Below are 27,287 nucleotides of genomic sequence, written 5' to 3' on the forward strand. Positions count from 1 at the left end.
AGTATTATTCCTTATTTCCTTACAGGAATCCAGAAAATTTCATTACCCAATTCTAGATGACATCATACAGCTGCAAATCAGCAGTCTAATAAAGAGGTTGATTGGCAAAAAGTATTTTATGTATTTTGAAAATACAGAAATACTATGACTTAATGTATTTAAATACAAAATACATTAGATTTTTTCAAAGGTATTTTGTATGTCAAATACGTATTTTAAATACATTTGAAATACTGCCCATCCCTGCTAATTTTATTGCTAAGTAGTAGTAGTAGTGTAGTGTAGTGTAAATGTTACTCCATGAATTTCATGAAGTGTAAACATAATTTTCTTACATAACCTTTTTACTCAGCCCAACAGTGTCTTCTACAGGACAAGAGCAGTATGTTTTAATATTAACTTTAAATAACATTTTACTTAGTGAAGTTAATTCAACTTTACCTGATCAGACTGCGTAATACTTAATAGGAAAGTAAATAAGACTCAGACATAAACACACACTACAAGTCCTTAAACAGACAACAATGGGCAATGGTTACTGCAAACAGATGGTTTATTGATTTTCATATTCCTAAAATGAGTCATACCCACTGATCTATATGCTGTTCTGATCTTTCAACTTGTTATTTGTGATTTTGCATTGAACATACAGATATAAAAGGAGAGGAGAGAATGGAGGCATATTAGTTTAAAGGGAGTTCATTCTAACTTAGACTTCAGTGTGTTTAAACCAAAAAAGAGAGAGAGAGAGAGAGAAAGATTTGGAGGTCCAAGATGTAATGGCCAAAAAAAAAACACCATCTTAATAAAGCACCAGGCTGACCCTTGCAAAAAAATGACTCTGTAAACATATTCATATCCAAAAAAAAAAAAACAGTGAGATGAAATGTAACTATTGTTAAAAATGTTTCTGCAATTTAAAAAAAAAGAAAAGAAAAGAAAAAGAAAAAGAAAATATGCACAAAAAAAAAAGTACTTGTTTTAGCTTGCAGTGCCTGGCAGAAACAGTATGGATATATACTTCCATGTTAATATGATACTGAAAATAATTAAATTACTTTTTTAATATAACATTTCAAAAACTTGTGATAAAAACTATAAGTATGTATAATGAATATTTAATTAGCATGATCTGAAAATGGGCATTCAGTTTAAATGTATTTAGCAAGTTATTATTATTATGTTACAGGTAAAAATGTCCCTTTACCATTATTTCTACATTCATATTTGTATGACACACTATTCTCCATGTATTCAAACATTCATTGGCTACCAAGTTTAATTTATACTGCATTACCCAAGCTGTACACATCACTTTCAAAATGTAATCATTGTTATGATGATGTGAGAGATACATTTTAATGTTTTTTTTCTGTCCTTTGCATTTATAATGTGACTAATACTGGGGAACCTGAGTTATGAGAGGGTAAAACTCTTAATCTTAAAGATATAGCACCATATTAAATAAATATATCAGTTCATACTTTGCAAAAGCATTCAACACAGTTAAGGTTTTGGAAAAAAAAAAGCTACCTCTCTCATCTTTGTATTCTCTTTAGTACCATGGCTGTACTTCTTAATGCATTCATACATAATGTCATTAATATGTTCACATTTGAATATAATATTATTATAATATTAATATTCATATGTTTGTTGGAATAATGAAAAATACAACACCTAAACAGAATACAAGTACACTAAACACTGTGCTTATTGCATATAGTGCATGTTAACGCAATAGCGTACAGTGTTAAACACCTTCATCATCACACCTCCTGCTAGCTGATGGCCATTTACAAAAAGAAACACCTCTCCAATGTCAACCTCTATTTAAATTCTATAAGTTCCGATGCAAAGAGCACAGTATTACATTTGAAACCATTTTAAAGGAATAAGGCAGATTAACAAAACTAAGCATGTTATTTATAGTCAAAATACATACTGAAGCATGCCTAGAAGAAACTCAACACATAAAAAAATCAACACAAGAAGAAATCCTTTTTTCTTACAAATAATTTTGGTTAAATTTGATCGGTTCCTGTGCTTTTATTTGTATACTGAGTGAATGTGGTATGTGACTCTAGTATCGGAAAAATACAACAAAACATAAAAAAGGACACGTGTGGACATTAGCAACACTTCATTAGCTTAGATACAGGCAGCAGGGTAATCTACATTTCATATAGCTAAATTCTTACAAATTAATATAATGTTTAAAAAAAAATGGTGTTATAAATCTGTTCCATTTCACCTGTGTCACATTCTGTCCAGGGGTTTATTTCTTCTTAGCGAACAGACTAAACCTCTTCTCCTTCTCCTTCTTGGTTGAGGGAACCTCTAGAGTAGAGGAGGAAGGTGGGGGTAGGCTTTGTGCCTTCACTCCTGATGGCCCTGCAACTGGTTCTTCTGTCACAGCTTGTGCTGCTTGTACTATAGCATGAGTCCAGTTCTGGAGTTCCTCCTGTGGTCAAAAAACATACATCATTAATGTTGTTTACTGGCAAGATTATATTATCTAATAAGGAACTAATTAAAAGAAGCAGTCAATAGCGCACCTCATCTTTACACTGGAACAGATATTCACTTCCATCTTCAAGTCTGCAAATGGAAGAAGGATAAAACAAGTAAGTCCTATATGTAATATATAAAACAATAAGTAAATACATTTTTATTTAAAAATTAATATCAAATTGATGACCAAGACCCTTACTGGAGTTTGAACACCTGCTTCTTTTTCTTATAGTTAGTCAAGATCTCGCAAGAAGCACTGGTGAGGTTCAGGGGTTCCTCGCCATGGTAGGTGACACTGTGACTAAAGCTCTTGGCGTCCTTGTAAGCAGAGAGCTGCCCAGGTTTGAGCACACAGTAAATGTTGTTCCAGGACCTGAGACAAGAGATGAGAAGGTGGATTGTTTTAAATTAAGTTCACTATTAAAATGATGGCTACTTTTGATTTAGCCCAGGTCACCGTTATATTCTGGTCAATAGCTTGGTTACTTTAATGTGTCTCTAGACAACAGCTAACCTGTTGGATGCCTTCTTATTAGGTCCCTCCATCTCATGTTTGCGGGATAGAGCTCCCTCCATCAAGACTGGTTGAACTTGTGAAGATTCAGTGGGAAGCGTGGCAGCTTTTTCTATCTCCTTGGTAACCTGGATAGATGTGGAAGGGTCCAGCTCCAGTGAGCCACTTTCCTGCATCTCTGAGATTAAAGGCACAGTGGAGTCCCCCGCTGTGCCATCAACACCCATGGAACTTGGCTCTATTACTGCTAAACCAGACTGAAGATCACAAAAGAACAAAGTTTGGGTACAGATTCAAACAAGTATTACAGGTATTAATTTAACAAACATTTGCAGAACAAAAAGTACAATTATATTTTAGGGTATTGTATGCTGTATCTGCAATAGGAGATGACAACATGAAATGTGAAAGAATATCTGATAAGAAGAATGTTGTTAATGAAGAGAAAGATGATGATATTCCTACAAAAACTTGAACTCACCAGAGACTGTTCTTCTGTGGTGTAGAGTTGTGAAGACTCCTCTGCAAACCCGGTGTCTTCTCTCCTAATGTCAAAGTTTGAATGTCAAATTTTAGTATGGAATATGGCGTTAGGGTAGTGCAGTGTTACCCAGATTGTATATATATAGGCCTACCTGCTGTCTTTTTCTGCCTCTTGTCTGTACTGTTCCATGTCCTGTTGTTGTTCCCGAATTTCCCACAACTCCAACTACAACAGATTATTAATAGTCAGTGAGTGGTGCCTGTCAATGCAAACAATTCACATAATTTGAGGTATCATTGAGTTTACTATGTCAAAGTTTAAACACATACTGTTGTAAGACGTTCCAGGGCTGAGAAACGCTCTTCCCATGTAGCAGTGGATTTCTCGAAGGCTTCATGTCTCTTGAGCAGTTTTTCAACCTCATCCACTGTCTCACCAAGATCCCTACTGGCCACGTATGGCTCCTGGGCAATCAGCCAGGCCTCTGCTACAGATGCATCCCTGGCAAACTGACATACCTCCAACACTAGAAGGAGATATATTTATAAGCAGCTGTAATATGCAGTAATGTGTATGTTTGTGTGTCTTTTCATGTGTGCTTGTTGACATTTGTGGACTTACAAACTCTAAGCAAGTCCCATCTTTCATCCCATTTGAGCATCATCTCTTTCCTCTTCTCTACCAGTTGCATCAGCTTCTCTTTAATCTGTAAGCACAAGAAGTGTACATGAAAATGGATGCCTTTCCAGATACTTTGTTGTGGCTTCACCTGCTACCTTCCATGTCTGATTACCTCTGCAGAGTCCTTATGCTTGCGTTCCATGAGGGCCCTGCCCAGCTCCACACACTGATTAAACTTTGGCCCACGCGTCTCAATTTCAGCACGGATCCCTTGGTGATACTTAATCAGGAGCTCCACTGAGGAGACATCTCTTCATTGGACAACAAGAAACAAATTTCATCACAAAAAGGAACATGGACATCTCTACTGTGATGATTACAATGATACATTTTCATACCGTGGCTTTTCCTGTGTCTCTATCTGCTGAATGATGCTTTCCATCCAGGCCAGCAGGTCTCTCACCATGGTGAAGAAGCGGAATTTGTCCGCAGTATCCTCCAGCTGTTTCCTTCTGCCTGCGCAAGCAGCTAGCAGACCATTCCAGACCTCCACTACCTCTTTTTCAGTTGCTTGAATAGCAGTGGCCTGATCTCCTGCATACTGGGCATATAGTCTAGTTGCGGTCTCCTGGAACTGTTTCACCTGCAAGAAAAGAGATATGAAAAATCCCTAACTTTTTGAGATAAATACGTACAAGCCAGAGATGAAAACATGAAACCTATTATGACAACTACTTGATCATGTAATGTGTTTTCCTTGCCTGTTTGCCAAGGGAGCTGATGGCCCTTTCAAATGCAGCATGCATTCGGTGGAAGGACTCTGCTTTGCTGAAGTCTTCTCCCAGATCCTCAGGAAGCTCGTTCTTCTTCTCTTCAATCTGAGCGACCAGCTCCTTCCCATCATCAAAATACCTGACCAAATTCAAAGAATATTTGAGATAACTTTCCAGTCTAATTCTGTACCCCTTACAACACTTCACACCAGTGAAGATAGTTAAATAATTAGAATCTTGTTCCACCATAGGCTTGTTTTTATGTGAGATACAGTGAGTCAGTAGGAATAATGTAATCTTATAAAAGCACTGCACTCTTTAGTGACATTTAATCTATTTAATTATTTTATACTTACTTAAGCAGGTCATAGGAGGCTGTAAGGAGCTGGGCACGAGTGTCGATGAGCTCCAGCAAATCTGCCCAACTCTCATTGACTCCATCCTTCCACTCCGCTAGGGTTGCTGCCTCACTGTGGCCTGCTTCGATCAGATCATCTATGATCCCGTTCACAGTGTCTACACGTTCTTGACCCACTGTCCCTGTCTCCCGTGCAAACTCCCTGAACTTATCTCGCAGGATCTAAAATATTGATGGAATCAGGAAAATATTGATTGTAATTATATTTACCTAAAATATAAGTATGACTGAATATGCAAAGTTGTGTATTTCACATGTCAAGACATGCTTTTGTGTGAGAGACAGTAATTGTGCTTTGTTTGGGGGCAAGTTCCTATTTACCGTCACATGGTCAAGATCTTGGCCCATCTCTTGTGAAGAGGCCACCACATCACGCTCTGCAATCCACTGCTCAAGAGCCTCCACTTCACGACTAAGCAAGAAATGATGATATGTGTGGTCCAGCTTCTTTTTGCGGTCCTCTGCCAGCTCCTTCAGTCCAGCATACTGCTTGTCAACTTGTCCTTGTCTCCGGATGATGGCCTCACTTCACATACAGACAAATAACAATTAATCTTTGTTATGGAGTGTTTTTAACCTACATTGAGGTGCCTCAAGATTTAGTTCAGCTAAGCCCACTTATCTGAATATACAATACATTGTGTAAAAACACGCAATTAGCCTAATATACCCATCTGGGTGCTCTTCAGTCAGCATTTTCTGGGCACGGTCTGCCAGCTGCTGGATGGAGTGTGCATAGTCATCCACTACCTGCTTCAGAAGCAGGTGTCGCTTCAGCATGATCATAGCACTCTGTTCATCCTACAACCCAGAGAGATTAATTGTCAGAGACAGTTTTAGTATGGCTTTTCATTGTACACAAATTTTGGAGCCAGCACAGAGTTGGCATAACTTGGCATTTTGAAGATTTTGTTTAAGACAAGCAACATAAAACAACAATACTGTTATTCTGTACACTCTACCTTGGCCTTCTCATCAGCAATCATGTAGAGTTCTTGTTCCCCTATCCAGGCCTCAGCCTCATCTGCATCATTGTAATACTGCTGGGCCTCATTAGAGCCATATAGCCGTGTTCTTCGTTTGGCCATCTCATCCTGCAGCTTTTCCCACACATCCTGAAGCTTCTTCATCTCCTCAGACATGTGTTCTTCTTCTGGACTACCCTCTGCTGCTGCCACCATTCGGCGACCACGCTCTAACACTTCATCAATGCGTGGCTGGTGACCGTCAATCTCTTTTTGAAGAGACTGTGCAGGATATGAAAGGATTATATTAAAGGGGTGGATGATGTATATGAAAGGAGGCATGATCACACGGTGAACATAATAGAAATGACTCCCCATACAAGTTGAAATAGACCATAGATGGAGAAAGACCATGTTGTGAAGTCATGTTGTGTTCTACCAAACTGGATAATTAGGAATGATTTATGGATGTAAGTGGAAAAAATGAAAAACTCACTTGGTTCTTCTTGAGCAGAAGTTGGACAGTCTGAAGATTGTTGCCGTGTTCTTCTGACATTGCCATTGGTAACCTCTCGTTAACCCAGAGCTGAGGAGAGCAAATAAAAATTTTTATGTAAGAATTCTTTAGTAAGAAAGACTGACAAAAGCTAATGATGCATTCTGAGAAGCTGTAATGCTAGACATGCACATACTATCTCATCTGCAAGATCTCTGAAGAACTGATGCACTGCCTTAGCGGCCTCCAGCTTGCCCCTGCGTTGGGCGAGAGGTGTGAGGAGCTTCTGGAAGTCCCTCTGAAGTGTCTGCTGCTCAATTTCAAGCTCAGGTTGGTCCTCTCTAAGAGAAGCGTGTTGCTGTACAGCTTCTTGGAGTTCTTCAAGCTCCCGTGCACGATCCCGAACTTGATTCTCTGTCATCTAGGGGAGAATAGGGCAAATTTAAGCAGTATTCTATAAATTACCACCAAATATGGAAAGACAAAGCACAGACCATAGTTGGCTTCATTTGAGGTACTCTACTGAATTGTAGTAGACACAAAACAATGAAAAAGTAACAAATTTAATGTCACACCTGATGTTTCTTCAGTAAGATGTTGGCACTAGTAAGATCCTTAACTTCTTCTTCCACATCACCCTGGAGCTGCTGCTGCGATTTTGCCAACCATTTCTTCAGGTCAGCAAGGCTCTGATCAAACAGCTCAGAACGGTTTGCATCAAAAAGCAGCCGAGCCTTCTCCTGTGTGGTGCTCTCCAGCTTATCCCATAGTTCATGAAGCTTAGCAAGACGATCGGTGACAATGGGCTCAAACTCAGGCTTGGATTCCATCAATTCCTGTCCCTCCTAATATGAGCATGGTTCAAAGTACATATAATTTTTTTCAGTCATTTCAACATATTGATAATAGCGCTTCAACAGAATCTTATATTGTTTAATAACAAATTAGAGTTCAAGGTAAGTCTGTCTTTAAATGATTAAATGATTAAAAGTTATTGTAAAAATGTTTCCCATATGAAAATTTGATGTTTTTCTTTTTTTTTCTTTGGAAACCCAACTGCTGTGCTTTATTATAGTACATATAAAGTTGCTATATACCTTATCAATATTATGTAGCCAATCCTTGTTGGATGCTAGTTCTGCCATGAAGGCCTGGTGTTTTTGCCATTTGCTATGGAGGTTACGAGCCTCATCATATGATGTATCCTGTGCAGTCAGCATTTTCTCATTTATCCATAGTGTAAGCTAAAACAGAGAAGTAAATGTACATTGAATGAGAGAAAAAGTCACAAAGAACTTTACATTAGAAACAAATCTGTGAGATCTTGCATATGAACATTTTGAGTAAAGCATTACTCACATCCTGGGTGTTTTGAAGGAAGTGCTGAAGTTCCCTGTTGTCCTTCAGTTTCCCTGAGACTTCCTTGGCTTTTTTTCGATTCTTGTTGTACCTGAAGACATATACACATAAATACATGTGTTATTTATTGGTTGGTATCTAGTGCAAATTGGTGTAAGAACTTTATATGGTTAAATGTGAATACTGGCTGAGATTGAAATGGCTTTTCTTTACTCCTCCATTTTCTCACTGCAGAGAGAACACTTTAAAAAAGCAACATAAGCCAATGGATTACGTATACTTTCACAAAGAGATCAATACCCATCAGGGCAGGCTCCCATCTTGAGTAACTACAGACTGCCTGGGCTAATAGGGAAATGCAGGCCACTCCTTTACAATATAATTCTTTTCTCACTCACTGCCCATTCAACACAAATAAAGCACAAATGCATGGGTGCATTAACATGAACTTTGAGGAGAAACCTATGATTGCTTTCTGAATTACACTGACATTGTGGGTAGACAACAGTCAATTATTTGATGTAAATGTTCTTGTCGTTCCATTTTATTTACAGGTCCAGAGTTTAAGTGACAAGCAAAATTATTAACCTTTGCATTAACTTTTCGTATGTAGGGTCATGTGGGATGCTGGAGCCTATTGAACTGAAAATCCTTGTATACTTTTACTGTCTAATTAAGCATAGAATTTGGATTGTTCATATGCTAGGTCAAAGAGGAATGTTATATGTAAATTATGTTGTATGTTTGACCTTAAATGTTAAATAGTTTAAATAATATTAAAAACAAACCTATCTTCAATAGAGCCCATCTTGTCTTTGACCCTTTCTGAGTAAAGGTTTCCACTGTCCACCAGCCTCTGACCAGTCTCCAGTGTGCTGAGTATCTTCTCCTCATTAGCATCCATGGTGGTAACAAAGTCCTCATGTTTCTTCAGGGCCTTCTCTGCTCCATCCAGAGTGTCAGGCTTGTCTACGTGGGCTAGAGTGTATTCCTTTTTAAAAAGTACAGGAAAAAGTCACAGACAGAGAAATAGCAAATTAAAAGGGAGAAACAATATTATGGAACTGCAATTAAAGGTTATTGGCAAAGAATATTAAACAGGTAGCAATATTGGCAAGGTTTGGGTTTCCCAAAATGTCTGTTTTCATTACAAGGTTCATCAGATGAAAACTGTATTTATGTATACCTGGTTATTTAAGATGGCCTCAGCCTGCTTGGCATCCCTCATGAACTGTTGGAAGCCGAGACCCTGATCTAGGAAGCTCTTGCGGCTGTCCCACATTTTGTGCAGCTCATCCCATCCCTTATCAAGACCATCCAGCCTCTGCTCTAGCTGCTGGTACTGAGGATCATCTTCTTGGCCCTGAATGACAGCTGCTCCTGTGTCCCTCACACAGTGGTAGTCTTCTTCATGGCCATCCATATCAGCCCTCACAGCATCATGGAGACTCAGGAAATGCTCAGCCTCTGGTAAACCATCAGGCATATCTTCAGATGCAACAGCCTTCTGTGTCTTGAACAGCCAGGCTTGAAAATCATCCATGTCCTGTAGGAATGTCTGCAGCTTGCTGACCTCCCCAAGAGAGTCTTCACGGTTTTTCAGCGTGCGTTTCAAGTTGTCCCATGCTGCATCCAACTCTTCCTGTCTTGCAAGTATATCAGAAGCATGTTCTGGGTGGTCCTTCACAAGCTTCTGGGCCTCATTACGCAGGAAATCCAACTTATCTTGGATGGCAGCAAGGTCTCTTTCCATGCCAAAGAGCTTTCTCTGAATGGTAATGACTGCAGCCAGGTCATTCCCAAGGTCCTGTGTTGACTCAATGACCTGTGTCTTCTCTTTTATCCATGATTCCGTCTCATCACATTCAATAGCATAGTTATGTAGGCTGAGGGCTGAATCTACTTTGTGTTTCTTATCCTCTACCATTGCTTTAAAAGCTTCCCATCTATGAGAAGATATAAAAGGGAACATTACAGATTAATAAAGTATTTTTCATTAGAACTGGCTTTCACATCCAGGATTATAACTCTTACCTTCTGTTGAGACGAGTTTGACAGTCTTTCACTTGTTTTGTTTGTGGATGTCTGCTGTCTTCAAGTTGTTTGGCTGCTTTATTGACATTATCAACCCGAGCCTGCATATTACCCATTTCCTGAGCAAGGATGCTTAGCCTGCAAACAAACAGAACATTTTATAAAAGTGGCATAAATTGGAATAGTTTCCCAGTTTATGAAACACACTTAAAGTACTGTCTCTGGGTTCATAAACCCAATAGCAATACCTGTTTTGTACAACTTCTAGATCTTCCAAATTCTCTGGTGTCTCCAGCCCAACCAGCCAGGTCTCCTTCTGGCCCATCCAGAGCTCACAAGCGTCTGTCTCACTGAAGATTGTGTAAAGAGCCATGGTGTCATCTAGCTTCTTCTGCCTCAGGTCTGAGAGGGTCAAAAGCTCAATATACATATCCCGGATATCGTTCAGACGCCCCTGGATGTCTGGTGTGTTCCTTAATTCCTCAGGAAGTGCATTGACCTGCTTAGATAGAGCGTCAATGGTGGCTCCGTTCTTAGTGGCCTCATGTCTCAAGTCACGATGTTTCTTGAGCAGTCGCTGTGTTGTGTACTCATCATGTCCAACGTCATCACTGCTCATCTGCCGCATAGCATCAACCAGCCAGGCTTTGAGGTCATCAGCATCACCCTGAAACTGGAAGAAGCATTGGGTGTCTTGCAGATTCTGTTTACGGAAGGCAGCCAGTTCCTCCAGCTGCTGCCACTGATTTCGCACATCATCCATGCGCTGCTGCACTTTGGGGGACCCCAAGTGCTTGGCCTGAATCATGCTCTCTCCCTCATCCATCACCTGCTTCAAGTTGTCCTGTCTGGCAGCAAACTCATCCTCAAAGACGCTGTGTTTGCTCTGCAGTATCAGCACACTGGTCAGGTCCTTACCATAGTCAAGTGAGGAGAAGATGTGCTCCTTTTCCCGAATCCAGCTCTCCAACTCTGCAATTTCCCATAAAAAGTTCCAAAGTCGTCGTGACTGCTCAAGTCGGGCTTTCCTCTGAGCTGCCAGAGCACACAACTCCTGGTAACACAGGTCCAAGTGTTGTACCCGATCACGGATCACTTGTGGGTCACATGGTTTATAACCTAGAAAATTAAAAGCAGAAAAGTAAAATAACAATGTCACAATTGCAACAAAAAAGACTACAGAGAGTGCTTCACATCTATTACATAAGGATTCTACTGTACTCACTGTCACCATTGGCAAATTTAAGAGCAGCTGCATTGGCTGATCGAACTCTTTCTGCCTGCACTGCTATATCAGCTTCTAGCAATGAATGTTTCTGCAACAAGTCTTCCACTTCCAATAAGTGTTTTCCAAAGTCTGGGGACAAGAGTCGGCTCTGAAGAAAAAATGTCACATAAGAAGATTGATCATGTGGTTTTGCTTCAATTACAAATCGTTACAGTTACAGTTACAATGCAACCATAATATTCAAGCAAAGCATATAAATCAAGCAAATTTATAATTTACAAATTGGTCCTTCATACTTTCATTTCATCCATCCAGCTGATGATGTGGAGCATCTCCTGGAAGATTCTCTGAAGGGTAAGGTTCTTGTCTAGACGACCTCTACGAGCTTTCAGGAGCTCCTGCAGGTAGTCCCACAGCCTCAAGATATTGTCTTTTCTAGCATCAATGCGTTTAGCATCATGGTATCGTTCTGCTTCCAGTTCTTTAGACAGAGCCACCAGTGCCTGAACGCGTTCTTCATATGCAGAAATGTCTGTCTCTATTGCATCATGTTTCTTCTTAGCTGCTTCCACTGCTGGTAAGTCATAGCCAAAGTTGTCCTTTAAAGTAGAAAGCAAAATAATGATTATTATTAATTTCAATCTTCAGGTGTTGGCAACCATGAAATAATGGGTATTTAAATAAATAAAGGCTCTCTGCACCTTTCATCTTTTAGATGAAGGCTGTGGATTGTGAGTTACCTGTGTAACCAGTCTCTGATTCTCTTGAAGCCAGGTCTCTCTCATAGCTGCCTTTCTGTCAAAGCGGCGAGCCATCTGCTCCAACTTCTCCTGCCTAATGAGTTCATCTCTTAGGACCCGCTCACGGTCATGTTCTGCCTTCTCCAACCGCTCCCATGCCTAAGAACACAACAACGCACACTCAAACATCTCAGAGCCTCTCAGACTACTGGATTTACAATTATGTTCAAACTTTGTCACTGTCCTACAGAACATTTACACGATGTGGTTGAGACAAACTGGTGTGGTTCATAACAATGTTTCTCATGAATTTATTGATATAACTGTGCTTATTGTGCACCCTATTTAAAGTCAGATATGGGATATTTCTACTTGACCTCACCAGATAACCACCATATTCTATTGTTCAAAGCTTACAAGATAAAAAGTCAAAGACTGTTTTGCAGATTTAGGTTCAGATATTAGGTTATCTTCAAAGTTTGACTTCAAGTGGCATTTAAATCAATGCAGCATTAACCTTAGCATCTTACCTTGTTGATATCAGACACCAGTGCACCCTCTTTTGGTGTGTAGACTCTCTGATTGTTGGCCCTCATTCTGCTCTGGATGGTAAACAGCAGTACTTCCAAGTTGCCTTTCTCCTGGAATCTGAAGAGTTAGAGTTAAAAAGTTGGTTGTTTAGCAGTTGGTTGCTTACTATAAAAATAGAGATCATAAATAGACTGAATTACTTAGGAGGTTTCTCCACGGTACGGTAAGAGTTGAAAGCCTGAAGTTGCTGTTGGACACCTGTAAGGGAGTTAGCAAGCTTGCGGTTGTTCAGCACAATAATGGTTTGCTCAATCCATGTTAGCAGGTCTGATGACAATGTCTCATACTTCTCAATCATCTTCTCTGTTTCAATGGCCTGGTCTAGCACCTGTAGAATATGAATATAGATCAATGCAAATGTCCTCTTGCATTAAACACATAAAATTCACATGGGTGCGGACTGGCTCAAATTTTGCACCTTGCCAACTCGCTTTCCCTCAACTGCCAGAGCTTTCATCTTGGAGAAGTAGTGGTAAAATGCAACAACGTATGTGATTATGGACTTCTCATCTGGGTTCTCAGTGAATACATCTGTAAACAATACCAATATAATGATGTTTTCTCTAAAATAGGAGGATAATTATTATATGTTTGGCTTAATAGTTACTTGCCCTCTGGGTCCAGGAGCTTGGTGACACCAAGCTTTTTTTCAGCTACATTAAAGGCCTGTTGAAGGTTGTGAGTGGGATTGGACCTCTGTAGATTGCCATAGTCCACCAGATCTGGCCTGATGGAGTGAAATGAAGAGGTTATTTGGTACATATCTATTTTTGTATTGATATGATAGTATGAAGAGGAACAGGATCAGTTTCATTTCTCAGTGGTTCCTCAGGAGGTTTGATTTAAGTGTCAACTTTTTATTAATTGTAAAATTAATAACATGATCTTGGAGGATGAATGTTCATATTAAAATCTCAGATTTTTGATTGCAGATATTGGTATCTTGGCAAATCCCAACACAGTTTGTGATTGGAAGTGGTACATATGAGATTCTAAGAAATGTAATCTAAATTCTTTGGAAAATCTAAGAAACATGATATTTAAGCAAAGGTCTAGAGTTTCTCTCCATTTAGAAGGCTCATATGATGCGATTTCATGTTTTTCCTTTCTCTTTGGAGTGTTACAAGCTGATACATAGATAATATCCCTGAAGGTGCAAAGACTAAAGTCTCAAAACCAAAGAGATATTCTTTATCAAAGTTAAGACTCTGCCACGCCCCCCTAAAACGGCTCATTCAAACAAGCCCCCACATGTCTACGTCACGGTGTGGAAATATTTGCGTAATGCCGCCCAAATGTTCACGCAAAGAAAGAAGGCGTGGTTTCAGTAACCACAGTAGTGTTGATGCAGCCATGTCAGGGAGACAAAGCACTTTATTTGGCCTTCCGAAAGTAGATGTATTTAGGAATCTTTAAGATTACTTACAACAGAACAGCAATGCATTTTATGGATGACCCTTTCGTAAACCTAGGAGAGGAGGTAATTCTGACTTTGCTATGACAATCTGGCGCTTCTGAATCTTAATCAGTGACTGTTATCCATATGAGCACATCTGCTCAGTGTATCACTGCATGTCTCCTAACCACTAAACAATATCTCCACAAGCTATCTTTTGTTTTAATATTTACTTTTTGTCTTGATTTTTTTTTTCTATTTATCACCTGTGTTTGTGAATGAGAGCGTTGAAAGCCATGCCATCTTTCCAGCTTGTGGTGAAATTGGTGATGTTTACATTGGGGTACCTGCAGAGACAAATGACATCAGACAAATCTGAAACCACAGATTTCTCATAAAAATAGAGGATTTGCTGTCAGCTTCATTACAACTAAAGTATGACAACTGTTGTCCTACCCTGCAGTCTTCATCTGGCACCAGAGGAGCAATGCATCTTTGGCCGAGCGGGTCTCTTGCCGGCCTGTCTGGTCAGCTTGTCCTGTCTCTACTATAATGTCTTGAATCTGTATGAGGAAAGAATGAACAAAAACTTAAATGAATCCCACATGTGCATTTAAACTATATGCATGCCTCTTTCTGTCACTCGTACTGTTTTTCTATCAACTAGACATTCCTTTTATTTTGAAGCATTAAAAGCAGTAAATTCTCATATCGGTTGACATTTCATGTACTCTAAATCTCACATTATTCAAAAGAGCTACTGTATGTATTGCATCCATTCTTAGATATGCAGAGGCATTGCTACTTTATTTAGATTCTGACTTTTTATATCTCAATAGTTTGCAAATCGCTGTGGGAAGCAGGCAGAATAAAAAGCAGTCAACAATTCCTGTTCTGTTTTTTTCCTTTCATTTTTAAAGGTCTGAATTATGTAGCAGACTACATTGTTTGAAGTAGCTGGGCTAAAAATATCCTGCTATCAAAATGAGAGATTTAAAAATAAATATAAGCTTTTCCAATCAGCCAAACAAATGTTAGCTTTTCTTATCAGCCAAAGACACAATACAAAATCTCTGCTATAGGTCCACTGTATTATCAGAAAGTCTGGATTGTTCTGTGTGTATTATAGCATGAGAAATGTTTTGTTTTAGTTTTTAACATCTAAACTTTCCTTATTGTTCGGTTTAAATTATACTTAAGAGGCACAGAATCAATAGAGTGGTCAAAAAAGTACAGAAGAATAATGGGGCTGACCTGGAAGCGAAGAATGATGGTCCAGATAAGGCCTAGGATGAGCCGGTGGTTCCCATCTACAATATCATGTGATCCCATGTTCTCCAAGTGCACCCTCTGTTCCTTTAGAAATTGTAGAGCTTTGTCCACATTCTCCAGACAGTGAATGCGCATTCGGCCCTTGGTTGGCTTGGGCTGAATGGTGGAAAAAGATGGAGAGTCAAAGATATTATGGAATGACTTCAGTAAATGACAATTAATGCTTGTGCCATGGTGTGAACAAATCAAGGCTTGATGCTGTTACACATTAAACACATTTAATTGAACTTACCAGTCTCTCCCCTGACAGAACCTCCAGTAGTTTGATGAGCATTCTCCCATCCCGAAGGTCTAAATAGAGATCTGAGATTCGGCAGTTTACTCTGGCTAATATTGAATTCACCCATTTTGTGAAGGTTTTCTTCTGGACAGCCTCTCGCTCATCTAGATTTGACAGCAAGAGAAAAACATTCAGCTATTCTGATGTGGCATAGTTTTACATCTGCTGTTTTATTTGCAGGGAAAATAAAGTGGATTTAAGCAATTTAAATTAATTAAATGAATCTCAGAAATTAATCAGAATCAAAATAATAAAATAAGAAATAATATTTTGAATAAATAAGGCCTATTTGAAGGACCATTTTTTTCACAGTGACTATAATGGCAATTAGGCATTTCCATTTTGATTTCAGCTTAAATGAAATTTACAGTATAATAAATACTGTCATGATGTATACTCCGAATTGTGCAATAATGTTCAAATGTTTTGAATAATACCATTACTGTAGATGTTCTTAATTGTCAGTGTACTCCATTGTACTGAAAATAATGTTACAATGCATAAAATATTAATGGCCTTAAAAACAGGCTTCATTTTTATGATTTCTTGACAGTTTTCATGAGATTCACCCATTTAGATTGAGAATAGACATATACGGAATGCATTATGTAATAAAATAGATAAACATAGGTGTGAATTGCACAAATACCCCAAAGCCATATTTTTTTTACATCTTACACGCAAACCCAAAAAGCCCTCTTTGAAAATCCAAAAAGACAGTTTATATTGTCAGTCCTATATTGATTAATCTACATGTATGTGTATTCTTTAAAGTGTATTGTTGTGTATGTCCAAATGTTTTGCTGAGCAAATCTTCTGCAGCACCACGTTTATTTAGGTTTCTACCACAAAAAGAACAAAATTGTGCATTCTTAATGATGCGTTTTATAAATGATTCAGATCCTATGGCTGCAGGAAACTGGAAAGATGGAGGGATGGAAAAGACAAAAAGAGAGGTAGGAAAAACAGAGTGAGTGAGAGAGGAGTTTGAAAAAGACGTTATAAAATATTAGAATGTGAAGCGGGTGGAGAAAGGATGCATTCTTTTAAGCCAATCTATTACCTTCCCATTTATGCATAAACTACAGCTAAACCTTCTATGACTTGTTCCTCTTCTTGTTTCAGCCTTGAATCAGACTCAACCTTCTCAGGTCTTGGTCTGGACTTGGATTAGAATTAACTGATCTTGACTACAACACTGTTAAATTACCCTGAAGTTCATTCTCTGAATGGAAAAACTACAATATGAAAGCATGTCTTCTCCATCTGGCTCACAAAACAATGAAAAAATAATGAACATTCAAATGTGTAATGCATGATGTCTGAACTATTTTTGAGCATGGGCAGGAACAATCCTTCAGAGGTATTATGATTAGTGAGTGTTATACCAAATGTTAGTTCTGTACAACAGACATGAAAATACACATTTTTTTAAAGCTGTTTAAAAGGCATGGATTTTCAAATGGATTATGGCTTTAAAAATAAAAATACTTGATTAGAACAATGTTAGGTCAAAAGCATATTCTTTGGCAGTACATCTGTATTCTGTAGAACAGTGGTTCTCCATGAAGTACCCCCAGCACTGCACATTTTGTATGTCTTCCTATATCTGACACACCCACGTCAGGTCTTGCAGTCTCCACTAATGAGCTGATGAGTTGAATTGATGAGGGAGACATACAAAATGTGCAGGGCTGGGGGTACTCCACGCAGGACAGGTTTGAGAACCACTGCTACAGAGAGAGACAAAATAGCTTTCATTTTGCCATAAACATTTAAGTTTGAAATGTCATACAAATCCTTAAAGTTTCATATTATTAATGTTAGGCTTAATGTTTCCATGCAACTTTATTCATAAGCCAACAATTGCTTAGCAAATAAGCCAACAAATGTCTTTATGTTGGCATGTAAAAAAAAATATTATTGATTTTCTGGTAACTTCAAGCATGTATTTTATGTAATAACATCTAAATAAAATGTTTTTATTCAAGTCAAAAATATAATTTTTAAATGAATGAATCGACCTAAATTCAAGGATTATTATAAAATGTTTGGTAAATGTTTTAGGCAATCTCTTGAGCCGTGAATGTCATGTGGCTAATTACCCTGGAGCCAAAGGAAAATGCTGTCACAACAACAGTGACTGGCAATCAGTCCCAATAAGCCCTTCATCTTATTATCATGAAAGGTAAAACATCTACTGCAATATAATGAAATATAAATACATGTTGCTTGTGAATGAATGATTAAATAAATATATATATATATATATATAAATAAATGTCAAATTTGATCAGCTGTCAATGGACTTTGTTTGTTTGTTTTGTGTCCAGATGGTGCAAGTATAGCATCTACCACCCAGAGTTTGGAGACCATGCTAACCAGGCAAATCTTGACTTATTGGGTTACACACACACACAAAAAATAAGAGAGCTAAACTTGGCAACATTACAAATTTCATGATCAAACTACTGCCAAATGATCCCACTTCCTGTCCACACTTTGTACAGCAAGACTGTAGTCTAACCTCTACTAAATGAATCTCTCTCTCTCCATTAGAACAGCAGTGAGTCTAAATAGAATTTGTGTCACCAGGGTCCTGCTGATCTCTGATATTCTCTCCAGCTCACATGAAAGGTCTGTGAAATAGACCTTTCGTGTGAAGGCCCCCCCCCCCCCCCAGATTGGGTCTTTACCAACACAAAGACACAAGTAACAGAGAGCTTTGTGACAGAAGGACACACACAAAGCAATAGATTCAGACGCAATGCAAACAGTGCTTTCCCATTTATCACCTGCAGCCATGATGGAGGCAGTTTGGATGATCTTTATGATGTTCTTGTTCTTAGATATGGCTTGAGTCCCTCCTTCAATATAAATATTTATGATTTTTCACCCATTTTATGGTCCATCAGAACAAAACTGCTCAGTTTGAGATAAAACTCATGTCTTAGGTACTTGCAACTACATTTCTCATGATTGCAACTTTATAGTCACCAACTGTGACTATATTTCACAATTGTGACTTTAGATCTTACAGTGTGACTTCACATCTCGCAGTGTTACTATATTTCTTATTTTAAACTTTACCTCACAATTACTTAGTTTTTTTTATTTATTCTAAAACGGGTTTCCATAAAAACCATAACCCTAAGAATGAGCATTAGAAGTAGTAATGCATGCCAAACACCATTAACTAGAGCAGTAGAAAAGTAGTATGCAAACTAGTCTGTCTATTTCTCTTTACACTACCAAGGTTTAATCCCTTCTATTCATTTTGTACATGTAAATATTTGTGATATTTATAGAACAAAATAACTATGAACTCTTTCTGTTCCACAGCATTAAAAAACACTCTCATCAGAGAGAAAGAGGAAGCTCAGTTTTACGCAAATTAACAGTGACAGTCAACTTCTCTCTAAAAATAAACAGAGCTGCCAGGAGAGAATAAGTGAGGTAGGAGACCTCGATGCTGAATACCCCAAATCAGAGAAAAATAAATTTTCCTGTAAGAGGTAGGAATAGCTGAAGACAATAAGTAGATGGTCTGCTTTGTAATTCAGCTAGAAAAAGATTGATGTGGTGGGAGGCAAGAAGTATTTTTTCCATTATTTTTTACTGAATGGCCTTTTTATGAGTTTTCCATTAAATATTTATAGGGAACGCAGTGAGCAATTGGGGCGTATATACAGCATAAATAATGAAATTATTAAATACTGCACATAAAAAGACAAACCAGTTCCCACAGCACCCCACAGAAAACAATCTAGCATACCACCTTAACACCCTTCCCATTCTGGATCTCTACCTAATAACTCCCCTGTGGCAGGGTGGAGGGTATGCCAGGAAAGACTGCCCCCTCTTTGAGGATGGGAGAAAAAAAAACTCCAGCAGGATACTACCTTGCAGGTGTCTGAACCGCCCATCCAGGATGGAGTTGTTAAAGCAGATGTTGGAAGCACTGTAGCTCAGCCAGCGTGCTCGTTTCATACTCCGGGACGGGGAAAGCGGGCAAGATGGTGAGGATCGTGGAGGCGAGGGCCGATGGCCCCTCGGGGTGCAGACGGAAGAGGATGATGAGGTTAAGGAAACTGAAGTAAGAGTCATGGGCGCTTCTTTAGGTGTGATGCCCAGTAAAGTTCCGTTCCTCTCCGGCAGGTGCTCGGGTTCCCGAATGTGGGGACTTTTAGTTTTGCCCCCTCTGCTCTGGGCCCTGTAAACCGGCGGGGTGCTCCTGCTCCGACTGCCTGGTGCATTGGTCCGGGTCGGGACTTCTTTTACCGTGGTATATTGCCGGCTGCTGACTTCTCGAACGACTGGGGTAGGGCGGTTCGCGATGGTCTCTCTGCTGGTCTTCACGCTGAGTTTGACCTCCCTCAGCCGGGTCTGGCCCACGGGCACCGCGCGACACAAACAGGGGCTGCTCATCCTCACCACGCTAAATCAATACGCAAGGCCAGGAAAGAGCAAGACAAACAGGACACTCTTCTTCCCTCCTTCTGTCTCGAGTCCTGTTATCTTCTCCCTCTTCCTCTTGCCCGCCCTCCCTCCCTCCCTCCCTCTCTTTCTCCTTCCCGCCCTCACTCACTCTTCACTTAGCAGTGATGCTGTTGTGCCTCTCCCCGGCAGCACATGAAGTGGTTCTCCAGCACCCCAGCCATGCATATAATATGCCCCCATTCCTGTCCGCCCTACAACACACACACTCATCTAAAATTTCATCAAATGGATGTGCATGTGTTTGTGTATGTTTTTGATTTGTTACAAATACAATGTGACTGTAACAGACTGTAAGTGCAAGCATAAGCGATTTAGACCCTGATGTAAATACAAACTACAAATGTATTAATGACTGTGCACTCAAAGTGTACTTAGTATACTCAGAGGGATGCATGTCTGTTCAGAAGCCGTAAATCAACGGTGAAGAATGGGAGCCACTTCTCTCTCTCGCTCTCCCTCCCTCCCTCCCTCACTTTTTAACTCTCTCTAATTGCATTACAGAAAGAGCAAAGCACAGACACACCGACAGAACACATCACACTCCCCCTGGCTCAGCAACATACACTTGGCTTAAAGAAGCAGGCCGAGTTTGAGTACACATTGCTAATGCATTTCAAAAAAGAAAAACACCTAGCCTTAAATAAAAAAACAACTTATTCTCACAAAATTAAATGCATGACATAAAAGTTTTAATTTATATAACATTTCAGTATATTTTAGTTTACATAACTGCTCACCAGTACACTTTAACAAATATAACACAACCATGTTTCAAAGTAATTATGAAAATATAAAGATATATTTCTATCCTACATGAGTGGAGAAAAAACACCTTAAATTTCAGCTAACTGCATTTAATAAAAATTGTAACTATAGTACATTTTCATTTAATTGCAATTATCCTGCAGTTAAAAGAATAGTTCACCAAAAAATTGAACTTTGTTGTTAATTTACTCACCCTCAGGCCAGCCAAGATATAGATGTAGGTACTTTTTTCTTTATTCAAACAGTAAAGAAGATTTTTTAGCTGAAACCGTTTGTCCTTAGCGATTCATAAAATGCAAGTCACTTTGAGAATCAAAAAAGGTATATCGGGCAACAACAAAATGAACACCTGTGGCTCCTGACAATATATGAAGTGAAACAATTGTTCTGTGAAAGAAACTGAACATTATTTACAGCATTACCTGTAATCCATAGCCTCAGGAAAATGGTCAAGAGAGATGTACTGTTTGCGAATGAATCATTCTTTTTAACCAGATCTTTTTGGTGAACTATTTGAACCAGTTCACCAAATCGGACTGAGCCATCTGAAACAGTTCAAGGCTCGAGCAGCACAGATTTACAAGTTAATGAATCACCAAGGACCATGGTTTCAGCAATAAATCTTCTTTACTGTTCTGCTGAAGAGAAATCTTGGATGGCCTGAGGTTGAGTAAATTAACAACAAAATTTCATCTTTGGGTGAACTACTGTATCTCTTTAATTGTCAGAAAACTTTACATTCAGTTCACACTTGTATATTGATTCATGCCTTTTTTAATACATCCCATTCTCCAAACTGTGTGTCCTGCCTTTTGTAATGTTTTGTGGAGAAAAGAGCATGTACTTGCTCCTTTATGTAAAATGACCATCAAAACTATGACATCTCATATCTCTAGAAGTATTTAGTGTAGATATGCATAGCTATAGAGCAATATTCTGTTACAGTAGATGTTAATGTTAAAATTTGCAAAAGGAGAAATGTGCCAAATTGGATGCAAAAATTGGATACTCTGTTAATGCAGTCAAAGAGGTCTTTCCGTGAGGCTTTGACTTGGGCCAATAAGCAACCTCTAAACAATGCCTCAGAAACCACTTGGAACACCTGAGCAACCACACAGCATCGTGAAGCACCACTCACGTTTTCTTCTGAAAAAATGTATGATAGTGTACTGTCATTCAAACAGTTTTCATAACTGTCCTATGTGGATTACCCAGTCCCTGGAAAGGGTCTTGTAAGTCTGGTCATGAAATTGCTATTTAAAACTTGCTGTCTCTGAGAGCAGGAGACCCCACAGGTGTACCAAAAATTACAAGCTCCTGCAACCATCCTGGAGATCTAAGCTATGGGCACAGACGGGCAGGGCAGCTGTCCAGCTCAGTCATACCGAGGCATGCTGGGTATGTGCAAATGATCCTGGCTGATCAAGGGGGGCAGGAGAGGATAGGGTTCAGCTGCCTGTACGTCTGTATATGTATTTGCACATTTGTGGGCTCTGTATATCTAAGCCAAAGCAATATGTGCTCAGTTTGGAAGTTGGGAAGTCGTGGCCTAATGGTTAGAGAGTCGGACTCGTAATCCAAAGTTTGCTGGTTCGAGTCTCGGGCCGGCAGGGATTGTAGGTGGGGGGAGTGAATGTCCAGCGCTCTCTCCACCCTCAATACCATGACTGAGGTGCCCTTGAGCAAGGCACCAAACCCCCAACTGCTCCCCGGGCACCGCAGCATAAAATGGCTGCCCACTGCTCCGGGTGTGTGTTCGCGGTGTGTGTGTGTTCACTGCTGTGTATGTGCACGTTGGATGGGTTAAATGCAGCGCACGAATTCCGAGTATGGGTCACCATACTTGGCAGTATCTCACTTCACTTTTATGTCACTTGAGACGACTCACCTGCAAGCGCTTTAATGCGTGAGCGCTCAAACAGTCTGGCCGAGGTGTTGTCGTTGTCGAGCTCTTCGTCAGACAGTTCGAAGCGGGTGTTGATGCGGCTGTACTGCTGAGTGATTTCAGCATTGTCAAAGTCTGTGGTGGAGGTCACAGTTGCCATCGAGATGAAGAGGAATGAGAGGGACCAAACACCTCAGCGTGCCACAGGAAGACAAGACAGTGGAATGCCAGAGATGGATGATCTGAAAGGTGAGAGATGGAGGAAGTGTTTAAGTGCACATTTATCTTTTTCAGATTTTGCACTGAAGTGAACATTATACATTTTGAAATTTATGTTTGCATCACACTATATTTAGATACTTGTACCTAAGGGACTGTTCACACAAAAAATGCAAAACATGGGCAGTGGAATGGGAAAAAAGGCAACCTGAGGTCCTGAGGCAACTTGAGAAGTCTGTTTTTAAAACATTTTGTGATGTGCAAGAAACTGGAAAAGACGCAACTGCAATGGTCCAACATAATCGTCTAGCGCATGTTTAAATAGAAAAACATTGAAGTACAAGAATGCAAAAACGTGATCTGTGTGAACAGCCCCTTAATCTGTCCCACATACCATGATTATATAAGCCTATTTATATACAGTGCTGGCCAAAATGATTAGAACACTAGTATTTTCGCCAACTAAACAATGTTTTTTTGTCAGTTATTTCTAGCTTTTGCTGTAGTGTGTCATTAGGAAATATCAGTTTACATTTCCAAACAATCATTTTGCCATTAATTGTAATAATCCAGTGAGATTTTTGTCTGACAACAGCCAGTGCTCCACACAGAGATCTGATCTAATCATCATTCAGTCTGTCTGGAATAACAAGAAGAAACAGAACAAACTGAAACAGACTAAATCCAGAAGAACTGTGGCAATGTCTCCAAGATGCTTCAAGAGACCTACCTGCAAAGCTACAGTACTATTAAACGTTTTAGGCACTTGTGTAAAAAATGCTGTCAAAAATAATGTCATAAATAGATTTTCTTTATCAATTAACTTCTATTAACTGAATTAAAGCAACATTTAAAGTTTTAGAATTTTGAAAATGTCAAAATAAGAAATGATAAAGATTCTGCATTCTTGCTTACATTGAAGCAAAAGATGCTCTTTGGAACATTTTTAAATTGTGCTGATAACATGATCATCAGGTCTTGTTCATTTGAGCTCAGGAGCTGCTGCCATTAAAAAAGGGGAAGAGAGAGAAGCTTATAAGAAATGATTCAGTTGAATAATTACATTAAAATTCTAATTTTCACTCAAATTGTATATTAATATAACTTGTGATGAAAAAAAGGGTTTTAATTAGAAAAACACAATGTTCACAAGTGGTCTCAGATTCACACAAATATATGTGGGAAGCATGAATGGTAGAATAATTTATGAAAGTAGATGACAATTTAAAACTCTACAGAGGACATGTGCAAATTTGTGGTGGAACTTACAGTATGTCAAAAACTGACTCTTGTAGTTGCCCATCTTCCTATCATTACCTGCCTCTGCTTGTCCCTGTCTATAAGTAATAAATAATACAATTAATAAAAGTATACCTGTTTTCCTTATAGAATGGTTCTCTACACCCTCAAGATTCCAAAGGCCGCCATTTTCAGCACATGTCCTCTAACCGTCACTCTTACGAGGGTGTGTATTTGCGTGTGCTACTGTGGACTGGCGGGTGAAGGTTAGCCGCTAAGATAGTTCTATCTTTGTGAGGCATGTTGCTCATGTGTAGTCTTATCACCCTAAACGGGGCTGGGCAACCCCTTTGGGTTAAAGAATGTAAAGAGCACCCTTCACAAATTTTCCTACTTTGTCACGCGCTACGTGATCAGATATTTGCTTGCGTGTTTCGTCTCACAGTCAGATAATTAGGGGGGAAAATCCTTGCTAAACATTAGCAGTGAACTTCTTGAGACAATCCAATGCTTCTGCTCTAGTTCGCTCCAAATATCTAGGCCACTGAAAAGCACTGGACCAAATGAATTTCACCTACTATTTGTAGTTAGTGTAGTCAGGGTTAGTGTACTATAAAAATGCTAGGCATCAGTTGTGCAATATACAAAATGAAAATAAATGACACAATCAACATCTGGCTCAAGAACTGAGTGAAGAAGCGAATCTAACAGGTGTCAGAAAGAGTGGTGATGGTGGTTTTCACTCTTTTTCTCTCTCCCTCTCTGTATCAGGCCAGCGCAGGGGGGATGTTATCAAAGAACTATTCTCCACCCACCAGCGGGAAACCCGTTATCACAAGAGGCACAACTTTGCTGCTCTCTCTGCAATATGCTCACGTGCACACATACAGTTCATTACAAAGTATCTACTATCTCAACCGAAAAAGAGAGACAGTAGAGACTGCTTTGAAACAATTCTTCACCTAAAAAAAGATAATCATGTCATGTCATTCCAAACCCTTATGACATTCTTTCTTATATAGAACACAAAAGAAGAAAGTTTGAAGAATATTGATGCTGCTCTTTTCCATAGTGTAAATTTATAGTAACCATGCTTTCAAACTCCAAAAATGACAAGTAGCCCTTAATAAGTGATTTGATTTCATTATGATAGCTTTGCATGAGTAATAGACCAAAATTTAATTTGTTGTTCACTGAAAAACATACTCTGCAGTAGCTCTTAAATCTCATTTGCAGCTGTGCATGCTTTATTTATTTTTTCCATTTTTGTGTGAACCATTTAAATAACGACATATGCTACATTACTGAATCTGTTCAATTTTAGGTCATTAACATTATATTTGGCAATAAAACTGTAATTGAAATTCTATAAGAGCTGTATCTCTAGCTAATAATATCTATCACTGCCATGATAATGTCACAGTGTGTTTACTCTCAAATTCTGCAACCAAAGCTTCGAGGGTGGCTATCTACTGTCCAGGAAGCCGACACAGCGGGTTATTTTTCACATGTGTGAGGGGAGAGGCCACACTTAGGTGTGGTATGAATCATGACGCACTGTGTGTTCCATGTTACTGTAGAAGCAGCTGGAGCCTGGCACTATGGCACAAGAGTATTCTGTGTTTAAATGAAATTAAGGAAAGTAAATTGTGGGTATAAACACCACCTTGAAGAAATAAGTTTACCCTGAAACTGAAATTATGTCATTAATTATTCACACTCATATCTGCTAAACCCGTATGACTTTCTTTCATCTGTAAAACACAAAAAGAGATGTTTCAAGGAATGTTCACGCTGCTCCTTTCCATACGAAGAACACAAAAAAGGCTGACATGATTTTAATGCTTGAATAAACTGTTCCGTTAAAGATGCAGCAAGTTCAGTTCAGGCAAGCAGAGCATGCAATTAACAGACAGAATAACACAAACTATTCCTGGAATGAACTTTATGGTCATATTATGAAGTTCTGGGCAGTAAGTAATAGTGTTTACACCACAGCGGTTCTCCCTATAAGGTGAGCTTGAAACAGTTCACAGAATTGTATTATTTCAAAGGCTTAGTGACAGCTGTTTTTCTTTTACTAATGCTGTGAAACAGCTTTCTTCTGATTAAACTTACATGACAAGCTGGTTTGTTTCTGGTCCAATGTGGTCTACCAGTTTGGACAAGGTTGACTCAGCTAATGACCAGCTTGGACCTCATTTAGAGTCGCTCAGAGTCAAATTTATGATCATATGAAAGATGAGAGCTGATAGTTATCAAATGAAGAGAATTTAACTGTCATATTTCTCAAGTTCTCATAGTGAAAAGCAGATAATTATGTAGGAAAATTTACAGTTCTTACATATTTGCATTGGTCTGTATCCAGTATGTTTTCTCCAGGGGCTTTTTTTTATCTGTACTGATCACACATAGAGTTCAGTGCTCAACAAGTCACTGCACTTCTCATAAGAGTGCAATACTTTTACAAAAAGAACTATAGGCTAATTAAACGTGTCATGTTACACATAGAGACATACAAATACATATGTGATTAAAACAAAACCAGAAACAAACTGTTCTGATACATCTAATATCAAATGACATTGGGAAGCCCACACTGAAGACAGGCTCTCTAAAACTATGAGTTTCAAATGTAACAGTAAACTTACCTAAACAACTGAAAAGCAGTACGGGAGAGTGACACGCTTCTTTGTCGATGTCTTTAGAATAAAGTCCGTTATTTGAAGGGCAGTAATAATCCCATGAGCGGCGCTGAGGTCTAGGTCACGGTGGGGGAGAGCTGCTGCAGGGGCAGGGTCGCTCATTCTCCTCAGCCGCTGTTTGACCCACCCAAAGTGTTAAAAATAAAGCAGACCAGCGGAGCGGAGCGGAGGGGACGCGCATTCCTGTCAAGAGTCACTGACTTTAAATGGTGTTCCCCACCCTTCCACT

General features: G+C 39.2%; 2 protein-coding genes across 4 annotated transcripts in view; both read right to left on the reverse strand.

The window, feature by feature from the left end:
• Positions 1–2,375, reverse strand: part of LOC306850555 (protein Daple-like) — a 62,377-nt gene extending 60,002 nt beyond the window's left edge. The window contains exon 1 of the mRNA XM_079386238.1: positions 2,255–2,375. The gene's annotated coding sequence lies outside the window, so the exon portion shown is untranslated. The remainder of the gene's footprint in view (positions 1–2,254) is intronic.
• Positions 534–27,287, reverse strand: LOC306850554 (spectrin beta chain, erythrocytic-like). Of its 3 annotated transcripts, none has more exons than XM_079386235.1 (37): positions 27,005–27,287; positions 22,899–23,137; positions 15,698–15,849; positions 15,388–15,561; positions 14,590–14,696; positions 14,400–14,480; positions 13,349–13,464; positions 13,156–13,268; positions 12,878–13,065; positions 12,677–12,794; positions 12,147–12,305; positions 11,703–12,005; positions 11,404–11,554; positions 10,427–11,297; positions 10,179–10,316; positions 9,331–10,090; positions 8,933–9,135; positions 8,145–8,235; positions 7,883–8,029; positions 7,361–7,630; positions 6,982–7,206; positions 6,786–6,875; positions 6,287–6,571; positions 5,995–6,125; positions 5,646–5,850; positions 5,263–5,486; positions 4,895–5,045; positions 4,532–4,776; positions 4,306–4,444; positions 4,134–4,218; positions 3,842–4,038; positions 3,664–3,737; positions 3,510–3,573; positions 3,029–3,285; positions 2,714–2,887; positions 2,559–2,601; positions 534–2,464 (listed from the first exon to the last, which is right to left on the reverse strand). In XM_079386235.1, the coding sequence occupies exons 2-37, from the start codon at positions 23,053–23,055 to the stop codon at positions 2,279–2,281; spliced, it is 7,074 nt and encodes a 2,357-aa protein (XP_079242361.1). In that variant the 5' UTR covers positions 23,056–23,137; positions 27,005–27,287; the 3' UTR covers positions 534–2,278. The 3 variants fall into 3 exon arrangements, with proteins under 3 accessions (XP_079242361.1, XP_079242362.1, XP_079242360.1); XM_079386236.1 differs by lacking the exon at positions 27,005–27,287 and adding an exon at positions 24,489–24,581; XM_079386234.1 differs by lacking the exons at positions 22,899–23,137; positions 27,005–27,287 and adding an exon at positions 19,648–20,239.

Source organism: Barbus barbus (assembly GCF_936440315.1).
Source record: "Barbus barbus genome assembly, chromosome: 30".
Taxonomy (NCBI): domain Eukaryota; kingdom Metazoa; phylum Chordata; class Actinopteri; order Cypriniformes; family Cyprinidae; genus Barbus; species Barbus barbus.

Bases quoted from the DNA above. Each gene is read 5' to 3' on its own strand.
- LOC306850554 (XM_079386234.1), bottom strand. From the start codon at position 20,173: ATGAGCAGCCCCTGTTTGTGTCGCGCGGTGCCCGTGGGCCAGACCCGG. The intron at 15,562-15,697 runs GTAAGTTCAATT...TCCACCATTCAG, and splicing joins TTCTGTCAGGGGAGAGACTG to CCCAAGCCAACCAAGGGCCG. The intron at 5,046-5,262 runs GTAAGTATAAAA...GAATTTGGTCAG, and splicing joins GCCTCCTATGACCTGCTTAA to GTATTTTGATGATGGGAAGG.